Below are 19,315 nucleotides of genomic sequence, written 5' to 3'. Positions count from 1 at the left end.
TCTAAGCCTCCTTCCCCCCTCCCAGATCTCTAATTGTGGGAGAGTCCCAGGTCTCAGCCTTTAAATGTCTTCTTTTTTTTCTGTCAACTCAAGCTGGTTGGTGGTCTCACGTGGATACATCCCTTTAAATGACAGCTGTACACTGTTGACTCCACATTTATAAGTCCGGTCTAAACCTCTGTTCTGAACACCAGGCTGATATATCCAACTGCCTACTAATCTTTCCACTTCTATATCTAATAAGCATCTAAAACTTAGTTCTGAAACTGAGCTCTTATTTTCTTCTAAATCTGCTTCTCCCGCAGTCTTCACATTTTCACTAAAAGTCAATTCAATGACTTTTAGTGAAAAGTTGCACAAGCAAAAAACTCTGTTCATCTTTTTTTTTAATTAATTAATTAATGTATTTATTTATTTATTGGTTGTGTTGGATCTTTGTTGCTGCACTCAGTCTTTCTCTAGTTGTGGCGAGCTGGGAGGGTTACTCTTCGTTGCGGTGCACAGGCTTCTTATTGTGGTGGCTTCTCTTGTGTGGAGCACAGGCTCTAGGCATGAGGGCTTCAGTAGTTGTGGCACTTAGGCTCAGTAGTTGTGGCACACGGGCCCAGTTGCTCCGCAGCATGTGGGATCTTCCCAGACCAGGGCTTGAGCCCGTGTCCCCTGCATTGGCAGGAGGATTCTTAACCACTGCACCACCAGGGAAGTCCCTCTGTGTTCATCTTTAATCTCTCTCTTTCCCTCATGCTACAAATATTGCAAATATTTCAAACTTGCCAATATCATAGGTTTTCATGAATATATTCTAAATTTAACAGTTCTTATCACCACTATGCCCACTCTACTGGTCCATCCATTCAAGCCACCATTATTCTTTTGCCTGGTACCCATCGCCACTACTTCTCTCCTTTTTACTTGTTTTTTCATGACAGTTTTATTTTCTCACTTTGGTCAATGCCTCTTAGTAAGTTTTCATTTGAGACTTTTTTCTTAAGCATCTTCTAATTTGTCATTTCAGAGTTAATTTTCTCTTTTTCTTTCACTTCTTTTCTAGATTCATTCCACTCTTCATTTCACCTACTTTTGTTGTTGTTGTTCATTTCCATTCTTAGTTTTTGAATTTCTAATTCAAACTGAATTTTTATATCCACAAATGCTTGTTTGAATGTATTCATCTATTTTTGGAGTGCACATTTACGGTGTTCTTCTGCTTCATGTTATCATTTTGGGGGAATGGGTGAGGTGAGAGGCAGTTTTCCTAAACCGATTTGAATTTGTGTGAATTTTTGTGTCTTGAATTTCTGCCATAGTTCTCCATGGTCTTTTATTTCCTTTGTTGATTCTTATGACATTGGGGTGTTTTTAAGAGTCCTAGTTTAATTCTGCCCTTTTCTGTCCTTTTAAAAGGTCCAGGTAGCATAGCAAGGGTTTGTTTGTTTGCTTTGGTGATGGGGGAGAGAGTGAATTCTCTGAAATGTGGCATCCTTTTGTCTTACAGGATCCTAAATTTTCTACTTTTTCTTCTTTTCCCCTCCCCCACCCAGTTGCTGAAGGGTTCTTCTTCTTTTCTGCCTTTTTTTTCTCACTTAAAGGCTGTGTAACTGGAAGACTCCACAAAACTCACTCTTGCTCCTCAAAACCCAGTGTGTCCCTTTAAATCGCATTTACCTTTCATATGACATCCGGTCCTTTAGATCATGCATCCTTTCCTTCCCTATAGATCGTGTCCCCTTCTCCCCAGTCCTTTCCTAGTATCCTAAGATTCAAGCTGCATCTCATCTTTCTGGTGATTGCTTCAACTCTCTTCAGTCCTCGTTGCCAGCATCCCTCCTCCAACCCCCTGCTGTTTTTCTTGGTTAGCTCCTGGCAGTTCCTGCTTTCTCTGTTCTGAGACTCCTCGACCCCCCCCCCCCCCCCCCCGGCGTTAACCAGGAAGTATGTCCTAATTATTTTACTTCTTAAGCTTCAAGCAGATTTAATCACATCATGTTCCATCTATATCTGTGTACCTTCCTAATTTTTCGTGGATCACATCCCATTAAATTCATTTGCTTGCTTGGAGGTTTTCTTGGTAGAGAGGAAGAGGCTGATTGGCCCTTGTGTTTGTTTTGGTGTTCTGTTTCTGACATAAAAAAGTGCCCTACACACAGCAGCTTAAACCAACACAAATTTATCATCTTACAATTCTAAAGGACAGAAGTCCATGAGTCTAACCAGGCAAAAACTAAAGTGTGGCAAGGCTGTGTTCCCTTCTGGAAGCTCTGAGGATAATACACTCCCAGGCTCATTGGGGTTGTTGGCCACATTCAGTTCCATACTCTGAGCAATTGTCAAAGGTTTTTGTCATAAATTTGGCTCTGTATAGAGAAACAGTTTCAGAGCTCTGTGTGGTTTCGGGCGCAGTCTTCGAGATCTAACCACGGCACTGGCAACACTTCCATATTCCAACACAGAGCTCTCCTCTTTCGTGTTTTCCTTTCTGCTCCCAAGTACCTCATGATTGCTGCGTAGAAAGCAATTGCTTTCAGGCCTTATGAGAACATGATTAAGAGCTCTTAATGGTGCCTCTTTCTCAAAAAGTTCCCTGCTTCACAAAAGTTCCTATGAGAAGCTTAGGCACGTACATCAAGTGTTCAGTCGGTGTCTAGTAAGAATTCCACAGATTGGAAAGTGTTCCTCCTGGGGCTGGTTTTCTATCACAGATGCACTCACTCTGGAGCTGACCTTCAGCGTTAGTGCAAAGGACCCCTTTCTACCTTGCTTTCTTGTAATGTCCTGACATCATTTTCCCATCATTCTCAGGTTATTTACAAGTGTTGATTTGAGTTCTTTCTTATTTTCTCTGATTTGCTTTAAGCTCTGTGTCACTGACTAACCTCCGTATTAAAGCATTTTGCAGCAAATTCTTGTCAGGCTAAAGAGCAGCACATTCGATGGTTCTATCGTTTTTTGCTGTTTGTCCCTTGTTACTTTGGAAGACAGACGGGAGCGATTTTCTCTTTGGCCACATCTGAAAGCCTCGCCTCACTCCTCTAATTCACAGAAGGAGAGAATGGCAGAATAAGACATGCTATATTGAATCCAAAAATGTGATGTATCAATCTGCTGTTAAATTAAGGAAAATAAGTTATGATTATGTGCATAAAAGATCAAATAAACTTAGGTAACTCATTTCCTTGGCTCAAAGTTGACCTTTTCTAAGATTCCATTGCTATATCTCTATAGAAAATAAAAATCTTGTCAAGTGTTTATCATATATAGGATCAAAAGGAATTTATACAAGTCTTCCATTTTGGCATAAATACCACTAATGAGGCTAAAAGAAAAAGACAGCTATTAAAATAAGAAACCTTTAGAATGTGAGATAGTTTAGAATTACTGAAGTTTGATAGAGAATCATATTTGAAATTTCTCTCTTCCCCTTCCTAATCAAAGATCTGTTTTATCTAGACAAGCCAGCTGTGAAGAGTAGAAGTTATAATCTCCACTTAAAATGGGGATGAATGAAGACTTCAAAACACCCAGCAAGTGACTACTTCCCAAGTTATTTTCATTTGGTTCTAGAATGTGTATTAATTTCCAGGAATCAACTGCAAATCACATCTACTTACTTGTTCCACATTTATTTATTAGTTTCCATATCCAGGTGCTGCACTGGCTCTAGACTGACTAAATCAATGTCTCCCTGACTCTAGTATCAGAATATATGTTTGGGAAAGGCAGACAAATAACTTAGGGATATAGAGACTATGATCAAAGTATAGACAGAGTGAAATGGAAATGTAGAGGAAAGACATCAAATCCAAACTTGGGCCTGAAGGAACTAAACAGAGAAGGGCATATCTGAAACAAGTTTTAAAGGATTATTAGGTGTGGGAATGTGGAAAGGAGCAAATTAAGGCACCTCAGGGACAGGAAATAAACGCGCCTCTTAACTTAGAAAAGAAAACTAAAGGTTCCTACCCATCTGACTTCAACAGACAGGGCTCTTTCCTGTGAGCTAAACATTCTTCCCGTCTTTGCTGAAGCATGCAGTTAGGGTTTAACTGGTCTCTTGTCTTCCTACTACAGAAAAAGTAAGAGAAAAAGAAAAGTCTGTAACATATCAACAAGGCCAGTTAAATAAGAAGTAGGTGCCAATTTTCAAGAATGAAAAATGTCAAAATATCGTATATTTTAATAGCTCTATAAATTTCAAATGACAATAAGAGATCTTTGTAGCAACAGTCTACATCGGGAGACATTTTTCTTCACTTTCCAGCAAATAGGAGTATTTAAGACTTCAGTAAATATAAAAACAACATTTGTCATCAAATCATCGCAAATCTGCCCAGCAAATAAGAATTACATACGCTTAAGAATTCCTGGTTTTGGGCTTCCCTGGTGGCGCAGTGGTTGGGAGTCCGCCTGCCGATGCAGGGCCCGTGAGCCATGGCCGCTGAGCCTGTGCATCCAGAGCCTGTGCTCCGCAACGGGAGAGGCCACAACAGTGAGAGGCCCGCGTACCGCAAAAAAAAAAAAAAAAAAAAAAAAGATTTTTACATAGCAGACTCTTAAGAATGCCTATTGAATAAATGATTAAATTTAAGCTTTATTACTTTCACTAAATTTAGGCCTTAGGATGACGACTTGAAAGTTAAATGATCCAAAAGGAGCTATATTTGCAAACAGTGAAAAAAGGGTCATCACATCTACAGAAAATAGGCCATCAGCTAAAATCATATAGCAGAATTAAAAATGGCACTGAATCAGTTTCATGGTAATTTGCTGTAAGATGCAGGCAAGACTAGTTTTGTGTGGAAATAATAAACTTTTGTACTTAGTCCTCATTGGATTTGGCTTTTATTAATAATCTTAGGAAAATGTAGGTAAGATAATACTGTTTTGTCATCAACAAAACCAGGAATTTTTTTTTTTTTTTTTTTTTTTCGGTCCGCGGGCCTCTCACTGTTGTGGCCTCTCCCGTTGCGGAGCACAGGCTCCGGACGCGCAGGCTCAGCGGCCATGGCTCACGGGCCCTGCATCGGCAGGCGGACTCCCAACCACTGCGCCACCAGGGAAGCCCAAAAGATCTCTTCTTATTTAAATGAATCTAGCCATAATTCTGCAAATTCTCCCTAGAATTCTGCAAAGAAGTGATGGAAAGAAACTCAGGAACAGCCGTCCATCTTTGACTGTATCTCTACTTTGCAGGGTCCCTGATCATCATTTTCCCTACAGTCTCATAATTTAGTTTAGTCTCTCTTCTCTATTTGTCTTGTTATTCCCAAACATCTTTCAGGTTTTTTTTTCTTTTGGGAGTTACCAAATTTATTCATTTAACTTATCCTATACATAATGAAAACATTATTTGGGTTTCTGTTCTAGAGAAAAGTTATTGACCTGAATTAAGAATTTGAGCATAGCTGCAAGCTATCCGAAAAAGACATCTAAATGAGAAAGCACTTCCACCATAAAGAGAAAAACATAGAAAACGTTGCAGAACATTTTATGCCTTCATTCCTCCATAAAGAAATTTAATCATTTACACATTATGTGTAGACCAAGGTAGACGCTTGAAAGATAAAACAAAAGACAAAAGGCACTGAAATTATGGGAAAATAAATATTTAAAAATACAGTGGGTTTATTAGATTATTGCATTCGTATTTAATCTCCTCAGTTCTGTAAACACAGAAAATGGAAAGGTGAAAGATGTAAGGTGATTCAGAGAAAAACACTAGTTAAATAATGATGGGACAAAGTAAATTAACATGCAATAAAAGATATTAAAGGATTTCAATACATGGAGTTTGCCAAAGAAAAGAGCAAATAAAAAGCACAACTATAATTATTTGAAAGGTGACTGTCAAAAACAGATTTTAAGCAACAAAGCCTTGTATAATAAACAAGTTCAGCTTGTCTGCAGCAAAACTGTTAGATCAAGTATGCAGACTACAAAGGTTAGTACTTTTGAGGTGAAGGTTTGGGGCTGATCTAACTGAACTAAATACTACAAAACCGGGAAGAGGATGGACAGAGTGCTGACTGCTTCTCAGACTTTACTCCTTGAACTCAGGGCTGTCCCTCGCTGGTCACAAGGTGTCACTGTCGCTGCCCTGGATGTGCCTCTCCATCTCAGCCCTGACCACCCTCCTCAGTGCAGCCTGGTTCCTCCAGCACATTCACAGAGACACGTAACGCTCCTTCATACTCTCACACAAATACCTCACACACTCATGTACTCACACACAGACCCATGTACTCACACACACACTCACAAATACTGTCACACACTGATGTGCTCTAACATGCTCATATGCACACTGTCCCACGCGCACATACACTGATACACACTCACAAGCTGATACACAGACACACACCGATACACACACTCACACACACTCTCTCCCCTTCCTGCTCGCCCTGCAGGTCCCTGATCAGATTCCCTCTGAGCTGCTCAGCCTTTGTCCTGGTGCCCCAGCTCCTACCAGCTAAGCCACAGCCCTCCAGAGAACCACACACCAGACTCTCCTGCCCACCCACCTGACTCTAAGATTACTGGGAACAGAAACTGTGTTTTTCCATATCCTCTTAGCACAGTGCCTGGCTTACAGTGAGAAAATGTTTGTTAATAAAGAAATGAACCCTTGATGATTCTGATCTGATCTGATTCTTCTGAGCTGAATTGCAGGGATGTCTCTCTCTCTCTCTCTCTTTCTCCCTCTCTCTCTCTCCCTCTCCTCTCTCTGTTTCTTTCTGAAATAGTTTATAATTCAGTCTTTAATGTGACTATATCTAGTCTTATTGTATTACTCTTGCTATTTCTCTTCATACATGCTGCTGTACTATTAAAATGCAGAAGCGTTGCAATTCTCAAGATTGGCTGCAAAAGCCATCTTTACCTGCTGGTGGAAGCCCAGGAGCCCCTCTCATTGCTGTGGAGGCAGCCCGCTGGCTCTGGTCCTTACAGAAACGCCAAGTTGAGTTCTACTCAAAATTGTCAGCGCGAGCTTCCTAGAAGCCCTTTACTGTGTGGTTGTTTTCTTTATCTCATTCAATCCTAGGACAAAAGAGTTACTAGAAGGAGTGAGGGACATATTTCTTTAACCTCTGGGCATGCGCTGACTTAGTATTTAAAGGGAACGTTGTGACACAGGTGCTTTGTCATATTTCACACTTTTAATTTTACCATACATAGCATAGCAGATATTCTTCTTTCCATCTATGGGGTCCTGGAAATACTCGCAGGTAGAGTCATGCAGATGAGATGTTAATTGCATGTGATTTCACTGATGATTGAAGGTCGAGGAGTTCTGAGAAACAGTCACAACATCAAAATGTAAAAAGAAAAAATATAGCCATATTGTCTCCCTTAGCAAAAATGTCAAGGATTTCTAGAGACACGGCATGGAAATTGGCTTAAGCTTTTGATCTGTTGTTAGAAAAGCTTTCAAAACTTTCATAAATTTTAGAAGTCAAAATTCATATATCTAATGAAAATTATTTTCAATATATGCTGTTGTTGCTTGTGTAAAATTTTTCTGTGAAGGCTGGCATTCCCTCACCAGAAGAAAAAACGTGTTTTTTTTTTTAGAAAGCTGTGAGCCTCAGCAATGCCTTTTTATTGTATTAGAGGCCCTGTGATCAAAAGGGATGCTTTTCTAGGTTCATGAGGAAAAGCCCACCAGCCAGACAAGGAGCCAGGCCTGGCCCACATGAGAATCTGCTTTCTCCTTGGGCGCATGCTGTGTCTGACACCACAGAGGACAATCCCTGAAGGATGCAAACCATAGCTTTTGCAAAGAAAAATCACTTTTGTGATTTGAACGTTGGAAGCGTTATTTTTGTCAGAATAGCACTCCGTGGGAGACTGCATGTTCTTTTTCTTTATTTTCTAACAACATTCTATGGTCTTGATAAAACGAAGAAAAAGTGACAAATATGGCTTGACATCTCATTGATCAAACCCATTTTTGATGCTAAGGCGGTGTGACTGAGCACAGGGAGAAAGCATTACCCAGGTTTGATGACGTTGGCTGTCGAGCAGAGCAGTTGATACTCGTATCCTTGGAGTCAAGAAAACGTGTCACAGATAACGTTTTTATGGGGAGTTTAAAATGCCAGGGCAAAGGTGGAAATGTCATCCACAGAGAGGAGCAAGAGATTCGAAGGAACTCTATATTAAACTGCTCTAGTACAGACTTATGCTATGTGAAAGAGTCAGAAATTTCTCTGGATGAGTGTCAGTGGAAAACTCTTATCCAATTTCTGTGCAGTGATGTGGGGGCTTGGCCCAAAATTTCTAACCTTTCGGATCTCTGCATATAAAAATAGTTAGAAGGCTTGGGTTCCAATTCTGTCTTGGTGCTGACCCATGATAGGATATGAGACCCAGTCATGACACTAATCCTTTGTCATCTCATGCACAGAGGGCTTATATTAGGATCAAATTCATCCATGTTTGTGAAAGCATTCAATACTACAAGAGTTTGTGTAGGTGAAAGGTATTCAGAGGTTTCAAGCAAAGAAAAACCGCGAATATAGAGAAGTCGGGAAGTAATGGGAATAAAAAGAGAGTGATCTAATCAATATCTTAGATAATTGGAGTTTTCTAAAGGGGAAAGTTATTTTTAATATCTTCTCCCTAAATTTTTTTAAGTGAGAATGGTCTGCTTTTGAGATTTGTAAAAGGAAATCGATCACATTCTTTTGCTGATCTATGATCCACTGCAGTTCAGAATGACGGGCATCAGACCTTCAGTCCGCACACATCCAAGTTACATTCAGGAGGACAGTCATGTGTTTAATCTAGTTCGACATTTTTCAGCTATTCACTTATCTATTTTTATTTTGTATTTAATTAATTTTTCCGAGTAAATTCTTTCCTCCAATTAAATCAATCTAAAATGTACTGGATAGTAAACAAATCTCAGTCTATTATTTATAAATAAGATAAAGTACATTGGCATAACTTAAAATAACTTTAAAATACAATGTTATAATGTCAAGGGAAACAATTGTGGAGATTGTTTTATTTCACTGCTTAAATATAGCTTTTTAGTTTTCTTAAGGTAGATTTTTTAATGCTCACCCCTTACCTGGGAAACTGGTTCAGGAAACATTCCTTCTCCATCATCCCTATGTAGCCTTGCCTGACTTCCATGGCATGTGCTCATTTCCAGAGCTGGAGGCCGAGGAGTGGTGCAAGCATCTCTGCATGGAGTGTCTGGGGACTAGGCTGAATGACATCAGCCTCGGGGAGCCTGATCTCTTGGCGGCAGGAGTGCAGCGGGAACAGAATGGTAAGTGCGTCTCCATCCTTCCTTCCTTTTAAAGTGCACTGGGAGCTGTAGAACTTTGAAAGTGGAAAGGACCTCAGAAATGTTTCAGACCAATCCTTTTTAAGGGAAAATAAACTGATCAACCTCAGCTGTTAAGGGACTTTCTCAAGACTGCATACCAACTAGAAAAATACTAAGGTACAATCCAGGTCTCCTGCCTTCTTGCTCTGTGACATTGTCATTTATCTCAATAAATAAGTTACCTCAACAATAAGTTTATTCATTATATATAAGGTTTTGAATGGACAGCATTCCTACATTTTCTTCTTTGATAGTTGTTATAGATTTGGAGTCTAAATAAATAAGTTTGGCTTATTGTGTTATTTTTCCATAGATTTTAGGGAATGTGGCTAATAGTATGTCTTTGCTCAGGCTGCCATAACAAAATACCATGGACTAGGTGGCTTGAACAACAGGAATTAATTTCTCACAGTTCTGGAGGCCAAGTTCTTGCTGTGGCCCCACGTGGCAGAGGGGGAGAGAGAATAAGCTCTCTCCTGTCTTTTCCTGTAAGGGCACTAATTCGTTATGAGGGCCCCACCCTCATGACCTCATCTAAGCTTCATTACTCCCAAAGACTCCATCTCTAAATCCTATCACCTTGGGGGTTAGGGCTTAAACCTATGAATTTTAGGGGGACACAATTCAGTCCATAGCATACTACACGTAAGGAAGTACAATGCATGAAATCTCAGGGTTTAACAAAATTGAGGTTTATGTGACATGTTATTTACTTACTGCACTGCTCTCTAATTAAACATTTCTGATGTCTCTTAAGAAGTTATGCTGCCTCTTCTTGACTAACATCTCTAAATAATGAAATCAGAGTAATGTCATGAGATTTTTTTCCCTCCATTTTAAAAAATAATTATCATTATCACCAGAAGATCTAGTAGTATGAAAATAGAAACTTTCCAATGTTCTTAATTTCTATGGCTAGTGTTTTTTAAAAGGTTGAGGGATGTTGGTGAAGGTTGACACTACTTATTAAAAGGAAATTCTGGAATTATCTGTGGTTTATACTGTAGACAGCCCCAGTAAAATGCATCAGGATAATACTTAGCAATAATGGTTTTGTTATAAGTAATAATATTCTAACAACCATCACTGTCTCATAGACCATCAAAGACATTATTTTTTGGGTTCTGCTACACTGAAAAAATGTTTTCCCCACGACCTGATTATAAACATACGTGGGCACCAACTTTGCCCATGTTGGTAGTTTCAGAAAGTCAGGAAGGCCTTTCTGTGGCTCTTTTTCTAGCTTCCTTTTGATATTCCAGTTTCTCTCCCACACTTTCTTGGATTTCATCTCTCCAATTTAGTTTCTGAGAACTGTGCTAAGTACAGAACGCCCATAATTGTGCTGCTTAAAATATGCTGTTCATTCTCAGTTTAAGAAAAGAAGAAAAAAAAAAAAAACTCTTTACCAATAAACATTCGTCAAGTACTACATAAAGAAAATATGAAGAAAGTGCATAAATTAGGCCTGTGGGTGGAAGCATTACTGTGTGCTGCTTACTTGGTGTGAACTGTATGCTTTTACTTTAAAGATCTGGGGTTGTATATGGTTTCCATCCAAATGGATAATGTACTCCTTTGGTTTATTATAATTTCTATTTCTAATTTGATGATAATGTGAAAGTAACTTACCTACAATATAAAGGGAAAACTTAAACATAAATTTTTTAGGATAGGACAAACATGGAGTTAAATGCCAGAGCTCTATAAGAAGCACAAGCAGATATAGCCTAACAAGCAAACTTTTCAGGATGCAACTTGAATGTAGGCTACACCCCTTAATTAGGACAAGTTCCTAAGGCTCTTCTAATTTCAGTTTGCTAATGTGTGAAAATGAACTAATACCAATTTATGGTGTTGTCATGATGGTTACATGAGATAATATAAAATAAAGACTAACTCTCATGCCTAGCTCAGTTTTTTAAAAAAGCACAAGTTTGTTTGTTTAAAGCACAAGTAAAAATAAAGAAATCAAAAACTAATTCCTGCATATACTTTAGAGAAGACCTGAAATTATAATAACATCCAATGCCATCCAATGCTTTTTTAGGTTTAATTTGTTTAATAAGCCTAAATTGATAAAAAGGGTTATATGTGCTTTTAATATATAGTAATTATTTAGTTAAAGAAGGTAGTATTTGATCCATTTAAATGACCCCCTAAAAGTACATGGTACCATAAAGGAAATTGGCAGTCTTACACACACACACACACACACACACACAATCATGATCACTGAGACCCTTCAGTGTTTAGCGTTAAAAGGAAAAACTTAGCTGGAAGGATTTCTTTTCCCCAGGAAGTACCTTCCACGTGGGTGAATTTCTCTCTTTGAGTCCAAGGCCATGGACATAGCCATTGCTCCAAGCTCTTCGAGTTACATACACTTTCTTTAAAATGCTTCCTCAAGTCCAAATAATAACATCTTTTCTTTGTTTCTTTTGGCCATTGAGAACTAGCTAAAACTTTTTAAAAGAATAATTTATACCAAAGGACAACATGAAAGGCATAAATCTTGACAGAATGTCTAAATTACAGACTCTACTATTGCCAGCTCAAAAATCCCAGTGAATATGTGTTTACATGCTGCCTGGAAGAGAAGCACACACACACAGATTGGCACAATTTGTTACTTGCATTCCCCGATTTTGTCACTTCCTAATCAGTAGACCTCTCCCGTAAACATGCTAATTCCATTTTAAGTCCGCCCTGAAATAACTACCAGTAGTCTATAAAATCCTATGCTAAAGACTAAGAATGCTCTTTAGCTAACTTGAACCCTCTCCCTTGAGCCCCAGGATCGCTTTAGGGACACACCTGTTCATTTTACTGCATGTAGGGAAAATGTTTGTTGTTTTAGCTAACTAAAGTATTTTAAAAAATAATATTATCTTTTAAAGCTGTCCTTCCATAGTTTTCAATCATAACACCTCTTAATATAAACAAATTCTTTAACTTCCTAATACATGTTTTAAGTCATTAATATGTTCAGATTGGAATCAATCCTTTATGAAAGATTTGTCATCACAGATTTAGGTTTTTTCCTTAAGGCATTTTAGTGTTAAATTCTATAATTTCTTTTTTTTTTTTTTTTGCGGTACGCGGGCCTCTCACTGTTGTGGCCTCTCCCGTTGCGGAGCACAGGCTCCGGGCGCACAGGCTCAGTGGCCATGGCTCACGGGCCCAGCTGCTCCGCTGCATGTGGGATCCTCACAGACCGGGGCACGAACCCATGTCCCCTGCATCGGCAGGCAGACTCTCAACCACTGCGCCACCAGGGAAGCCCTAAATTCTATAATTTCTTATTCATCAGAAACATTATTTTAATGTTGTATCAGTGATATGCTGGGATTTAGTTTGAAATTTCTCCTAAGAGATGAGATACACATGCATGCGTGCAGAATTGATGTAATAAATTACATTACGGTGGCTTGTGGTAATCTTGTGGTATCCCGTCATCAAGGAAAGACTCATTGCTCAGTCCTAACCACAGCATGTTTTTTCTGACATTCAAAATTGCTACTACTCCTCTAGTGTTTTTCTGACTCTTCAAACAGCTTGGTCTTATTTACTCTGAGACTAGCAAAGAGTAAACATTCGTGCAATTAATTTTTACATGTGTAATGTATGTTGCTAAGATGAAAGTGATTATTGATTAAATTCTTTGCTATAATCATTTTTCATCTAGTGCTGTCAGCTGTTTTCCTATTGATTCAGAATCCCACATAGTATAGGTGAAAATAAGGGAACACAAGTACACACACACACACACAAACTTATTCTTGGACTTCAGATAACACTGCCACAAAAGAGTGCATACTCAGTAGACATGTTGAATTTTAAATTCTTAAAACTTGCAGAATCTTCACATCTTTCAGTTGTATTTAAGATAGCCTATGCTGACCTTAGAAAAGATTAATGTATGGTGTTATAATCATAGTTATTTAGAAAGGAGTCACAATACGTAATAGCAATTCTAGAAAACAAATGTTACGTGTTAATCGTTAATAGCAGAAGTAAGCATCACGACCAAGAAGCGAGTCACTTGTGTGAAGTTCCTGCTGCTGCAGTTGGAGGTAGACTAAAGGATATGTCCATTTTGCTATTGATACAAGAGATCATTATCCAAAACAAAATGGAAAAATAACCTCAGACTTTGCCATCGGGTTAATGCAGAGTCAGATTTGAGGGTTTAGTATTTTCCAGGACCAAGCGTCCCTGCTTATGAATGGTCTAGAATTGGCACGAATTCCTACTTTTAGCCTAAGAATGTGTGTATAACCTTTCTGCAGAAGCAAAGCGGTATTCCAGTGTTGTTTCTAAATTATTTACTTGGGTTGCCAGAGTAACCATGCTCCCTACATTCCACTCAGAGTCCCTTGTATGTCACTCACTCATTCATTCTTCACCCATCAAACATTTTTGAGGCTATGTTATGCAAGAACTAAGCTGAGGAAATGTAGAATTATGTAAAATAGGGCCATTACTTTTAAAAAGCTCACAGAATAGTGAGGGAGACAAACCTACAAACAAGGTGTATTGATCGATGTTTTTTAAAATAATGCTGTGTTCTTGGTCACACAGAATCTCAATAGCACAGACCTGGAAGTGTGTCTTTATCATTCATGCATAGGTGGGTTGGCTAGGGTTCATTGGATTTAGGCTGGGTAATGCTGAGATTGGCTCCAAGCTGCACGTGATGTCTGCATCTCCTCCGTGTGTATCTCATCCTCCTGACACTAACGGCTACCTAAGGCATGTTCCCAAAACAAAAACATTAGGGCAAGAGATCAAGCCCAAACTTGCAACATAATTTAAGTCTCTGCATTTGTCATGTCCACTGACATTCATTGACCAAAGCAAATCCTATGGCCACGCCCAAAGTCAAGGGGTACAAAAGTACACCCCACCTGTGGGGCCACGACATGAGTTAGAAAGTCTGATCTAATGTGGAGAGGAAGTGAAGAATTGAGATAAATGATACAATCTACATGCTAAAATAAAAATAGAAGTGCTGTGGTATAGGTATGATCAGTTCTAATCAGAGCAGCCTACCTTTCTTTAAAAAGAAAAACTTATTTTTATTCCTCTAAGTAACCCTCTCAGTCAGGCAGGAAGTCTGAAATTCTTAATGTCCATCAGTAGTTAAAGCCAGTATTAGCAGGCCTTTATTCGTTTGGGAAATGGCCAGTTAATGACAAAACAATAACACCCGTAACAGTAAAACTTTCTCTATTTTAAGGATCTTTTCCCCAGTTTTTCAAAAGTGATTTAGGGTAAGCCATATTCACACTTATACCCATACTTTATGACTGGTCGTGAAAGAGTGTTCCAGGTTAATTTTTTTTGTCCCTGGGATAACACTCAGCAAAACGCACTTTCGCATGGGGAGAAGAAATTTCGCATACCTATGTTTGAGCTTCCAAATGCCATCCACACACTCCTGTATTTCCCAAAGTGAGTTCCAGGAAATACTGCTACTACTACTACTATACGCCTTCTGCAGTGAGGGAATCAGCAGAGTGAATGTAATATTACATAACACTATTGTGGGTTAGATTGTGTTCCCCTCCAAAATAAGAGATGTCAAAGTCCTAACCCTCAGAATGGGACCTTATTGGGAATAGGATCTTTACAGAGAACCAAGTTTAAACAAACTCGTTAGAAAGAGCCCTAATCCGATATGACATGCAATATGTCCTTATAAAGAGGGGAAATTTGGACACAGAGATGGGTGATGTGAAGATGCATGGAGAGGAGACGGCCATGTAACTTGCGTGATGTATCTACCAGCCAAGGAAGGCCAAGGATTGCCAGCAAACCCCAGAAGTTAGAAGAGATGAGGGAGGATTCTCCCTCTAAAGCCTTCAGAGAGAACCTAGCCCGGCCAACGCCTTGATTTCAGACTTCTAGCCTCCAGAACTATGAGATAATAAATTTCTGTTGCTTTGAGCCACCCAGTTTTTTGGTACTTTGTAACAGCAGCCCTAGGAAATTAATACCAACCCTATATGATGGTCACCATATGCGTGAGCTGAATAAAGCTGTACTAGAATGAAGACCTTTTTTAACATTGTGTAATGCAACATTTCCCATACTCATTTTACCTATCTGTCTTTTTCTACGCATAACCCCTGTTCATAGCTTGTGGATATTCATATCTGTTCCATGAAACAAGTTGGAAAATGCCAGTATAACCAGTGGAGGTGCTTATCTACAGGGGAAGCTGAAAGATGATAGTGATGGGAGCAGCCATCCTGGCAAGAACAAGATGATACTCGTGGATATAACACAAAGTCCTGAATGGGCCCTAAACATGTGCCTCCTCACCTTATCTTGTGTTGCTAATTCCATTCTTTGATTGCTGTCGACATTGCATATAATCAATAAACTAGGTCAAAACACCACTTTTCCCATTTGGTCCTCAGTATGCACTACAATGGAATCAAGGCCAATGCCATAAATATTTCTACCTCTCTGTGAAATAGATGATTCAAGGAAATCAAGGGTGTTTTGTAGTGCTTCCCTGCCTACACTGCCAAATCTAAGTGATCCATTGTCTAACTCTGGCCATATCATTACAAAGTGAGATGCATACTGGGAGAAATACCTTGAAACACCAAAGGACCTGTCCTGTTTGCTTTGCCCTGGAAACATGCCCTATACAAACACAATAATAACAAAGATGCAAATTTCAGAAACATTTGTAATTATGTGAAAGGAGAAGGTTCTGGGGAGAATGCTGAGTCCAGAATTACTGGTATCTCCCAACTACAGGCAAAAAGAGGGACTTTGAAAATAAGGTAATGCCTTGCCCATACCCTTTCCCTGGGAGTTTGAGTGGACACAGACACATGCTTCTATCTCCTCATGTAAATTGGAGGCTACTACAAGAACAAAGACTAGAATTTGATTCTCTGCATGGAGTTTGATGACAGGCCTAGGAAGAGATGGAGAGATGTGGTGGAGAGATGTCAGCAGAGCCTAGCAAGGTGTAACAAGAAAAAGCTACACCTCAACTGTCTCAAAACTGATATGGCATGGATGGGGTGCCCAGGCTTCCTGTTGGCCCCCACTGGACCCCAGATACTCTCTGAAAGCAGGACTTGCTGTGTCACAGGAAAGCAAGTGAAGTAACTCCACAGGGAGATGGGTACATACGAACCAGATAAGAGGACCGTGTTTCCTCTGCTGACACCTGGGACTATATCAGTTCCGGGGGTTTTCAAATCAGCCTGGATGAAACGAGGAGGAAGTTCAAAGATTGAACTTTGATCAGAAACTGGGTTAAATGAGTCCTCATTTGACAGAAAACAAACACAAATATACACACACAAAAAGAGGAAAGAAAAGAAAACCTCAGTATACACTAATGAGATTTCTTTTTTTTTCTTCTGTAATGCTATGAATTTTATTTTATACATTTAAAAGCATAATTCTGAGACGAGTCCATGGCGTCACCAGACTGCTAATGTGGTTTGTGGCTCAAAAACAGTTAAGAACGCTGACCTCAAATTTGCCTCCCTCTTCTGTGCTCTGTTAAGTCAGAGCATTAATGTGGTCCATTATACTTTCATACCAAAGCTTGTTTAGATTCGAGTAGTACAAATTAGCTTCTCTAGGGCTTCTCTTCATGGGCCTCCTGGATATTGTGAGTTCCCTTTGAGTAGGTAGGAATGTTTCCTACCATTCTTGTACTTGGCTTCTGCATTTCTTCTTTCACTCCAGTTGTCTAATCCTGTGTTTCTACTGTATTAGGCTCTCCATCCTTTTCACCGGCAGAATAAAACCTTATATTTCTCCCCCTGGATATTTCAGTAAGTACTGAGTTTTTCGGACCTCAAACTCTGATTTCTTGAATGAGTTTTGCAACTTTCTGGCTCAGTCTGGGGAGCTCCATTTCCTCTCCCTCCCACCAGTATAAGCATTCAGGGGCCGAGATTTCATTTTTGATATACCCAACTTTTGGTGATCCATTTTGTTCCTGCTACAGTAAAACTATGGTGTCGAGCTTGAAAGTCAAACTTGTAGCCTGACGAACATATGTTGCCAAACAAACTTAGTACATCATCAAGTTCTGTTCCACTTCTCATAAGCTCTGGGGCCATGATCAAGAGACTGAAATGCTATAAATCTCAGATTCCTGCTCTTTGGGATGATACTGATAGTACACGTCTCATAGAATTGTTGTAAGGATTAAATAAAATATAGCATGCAAAGCAAGTAGCACAGTGCCTAGCAGGAAAGTCCGTATTTCTCCGGAATATTGTGCATGTCTCTGTCACATTCACATCAAGTGTGTGTTAGACAAGAAAATTCTGGGCCCCCAGCCACACTCTAAAACAAACATCTCTGGGATGTGGGACCAGATGTCTGTATTTTAATAACCCCAGGGACCTAACATTCACTAAAGTTTGAAAACTCAGGGTAATAAACTGTTGATTATAATCAGCTTCAAAACATCTACCAGTGATTTTAGGACTCTCTTGCAAAGTTTTCTTGCAACGTTTCTTGCATTTCTTACAAAGTTTCAAAATTACTGACATAAATTTAATCACAACATCCTTGTAGTATCTTCTTAATACCTGTCTACACTGTAGTGATAGCTCCTTTTTTACTTCATATAGGTTATTTTGGGCTTTTTTTCCCCATAGTCAGCATCATCAGAGATTTACCTATTTATTAAACCTTTTTTTCAGTATGTTTTAAAATGTATTAATTTCTGCTCTCATTCACTATGACTAATCACTCAATTGCTCCACAGTTTTGGATTTAATTGCAGGTTCTTTTTCAAATCTTTTGAGGTAGATGTTGAGAGCATCAAATTTTAGCCTTTCACTTTAAAAAATATATTTTGCAAAGCTCTACATTTTTCTTTGAGCATAGTTTAAAATCCTAACTGTAGTAATAACAGTCCCAGAGCTCAGATTAGGATATAATAAATGTTAAAATTGGAGGGAAAAGTGTCGGGGGAAATGGTTTTTAATTTCCATCTGCCATAAAAGAAAAAATCAAAATATTATCTCTGATTATAGGCTTTGTAAATAAAATAAAATTTTATATTACTTAACAGAGATTCAAATTACCCAAAGTAACTTAACAACAAATAGAAAACCCAAAGAGCCCTATGTCCATTCAAGAAATTTAAATTAAAATTATAGAACTTCCAGGGGCTTCCCTGGTGGCGCAGTGGTTGAGAGTCTGCCTGCCGATGCAGGGGACACGGGTTCGTGCCCCGGTCCGGGAAGATCCTGCGTGCCACAGAGCGGCTGGGCCCATGAACCATGGCCGCTGAGCCTGCGCATCCGGAGCCTGTGCTCCACAACAGGTCGCGACAGTGAGAGGCCCGTGTACCATCAAAAAAAAAAAGAAAAATTATACAACTTCCCATACACGAACTCCAGTCCCATACAGTTGCACTCTTGAATTCTATTTAAAGAAGAGATAATATCAATCCTATGCAAAGTTTTTTGGAAAACAGAAGAGGAGAGATGTTTTCACAATTCATTTTATGAAGCCACTATAAGCCAGATACTGAAACCAGAAAAAGTCAATGCAAGAAAATAAAATTCCAGACAGATATCTTTCATGCATGTAAGTACAAAATCCTTTTAAAAATTAGAAAATGGAATATTAAAGTATTAACAAGATAATACACTCTGATCAATATTGGTAGGTATGCCAGAAATGCAAAAAAATCCCAGAAATCAACCATTATGTGTCACTACATTAATAGGTCAAGGGAGAAGATCATGTGATCATTACAATTGATCCATAAAAAGCATTTGATAAAATACAATATGCATTTATGAAAACAACTCTCAAAAACCTAGGAATAGAAGGGACTTTCTCAAACTGATGAAGGACATCAATGTAAAACCTTCAGAAAATAGAATTCTTGAAGGTAAAATATTGAATGCTTTCCTCATGAGATTGGGAATAAGGGAAAGATATCCTCTCTCACCACTTCTATTC

The 19,315-nt window shown here is 39.0% G+C and overlaps 1 protein-coding gene across 1 annotated transcript in view; it reads left to right on the top strand.

Moving 5' to 3' along the window:
- DOK6 (docking protein 6) overlaps positions 1-19,315 on the top strand; it is a gene marked incomplete at its 3' end in the record, with an annotated part of 404,645 nt that overhangs the window by 237,861 nt on the left and 147,469 nt on the right. Inside the window, exon 4 of the mRNA XM_082852683.1 lies at positions 9,161-9,280. Within this exon, the coding sequence (XP_082708809.1) occupies positions 9,161-9,280 (120 nt within the window). The remainder of the gene's footprint in view (positions 1-9,160; positions 9,281-19,315) is intronic.

This window comes from Leucopleurus acutus (genome assembly GCF_964270905.1).
Source record: "Leucopleurus acutus genome assembly, chromosome: 13".
NCBI classification, from domain to species: Eukaryota; Metazoa; Chordata; class Mammalia; order Artiodactyla; family Delphinidae; genus Leucopleurus; species Leucopleurus acutus.
The sequence above is the reverse complement of the archived record's forward strand: the minus strand, read 5'-3'. Positions and strand labels throughout refer to the sequence as shown.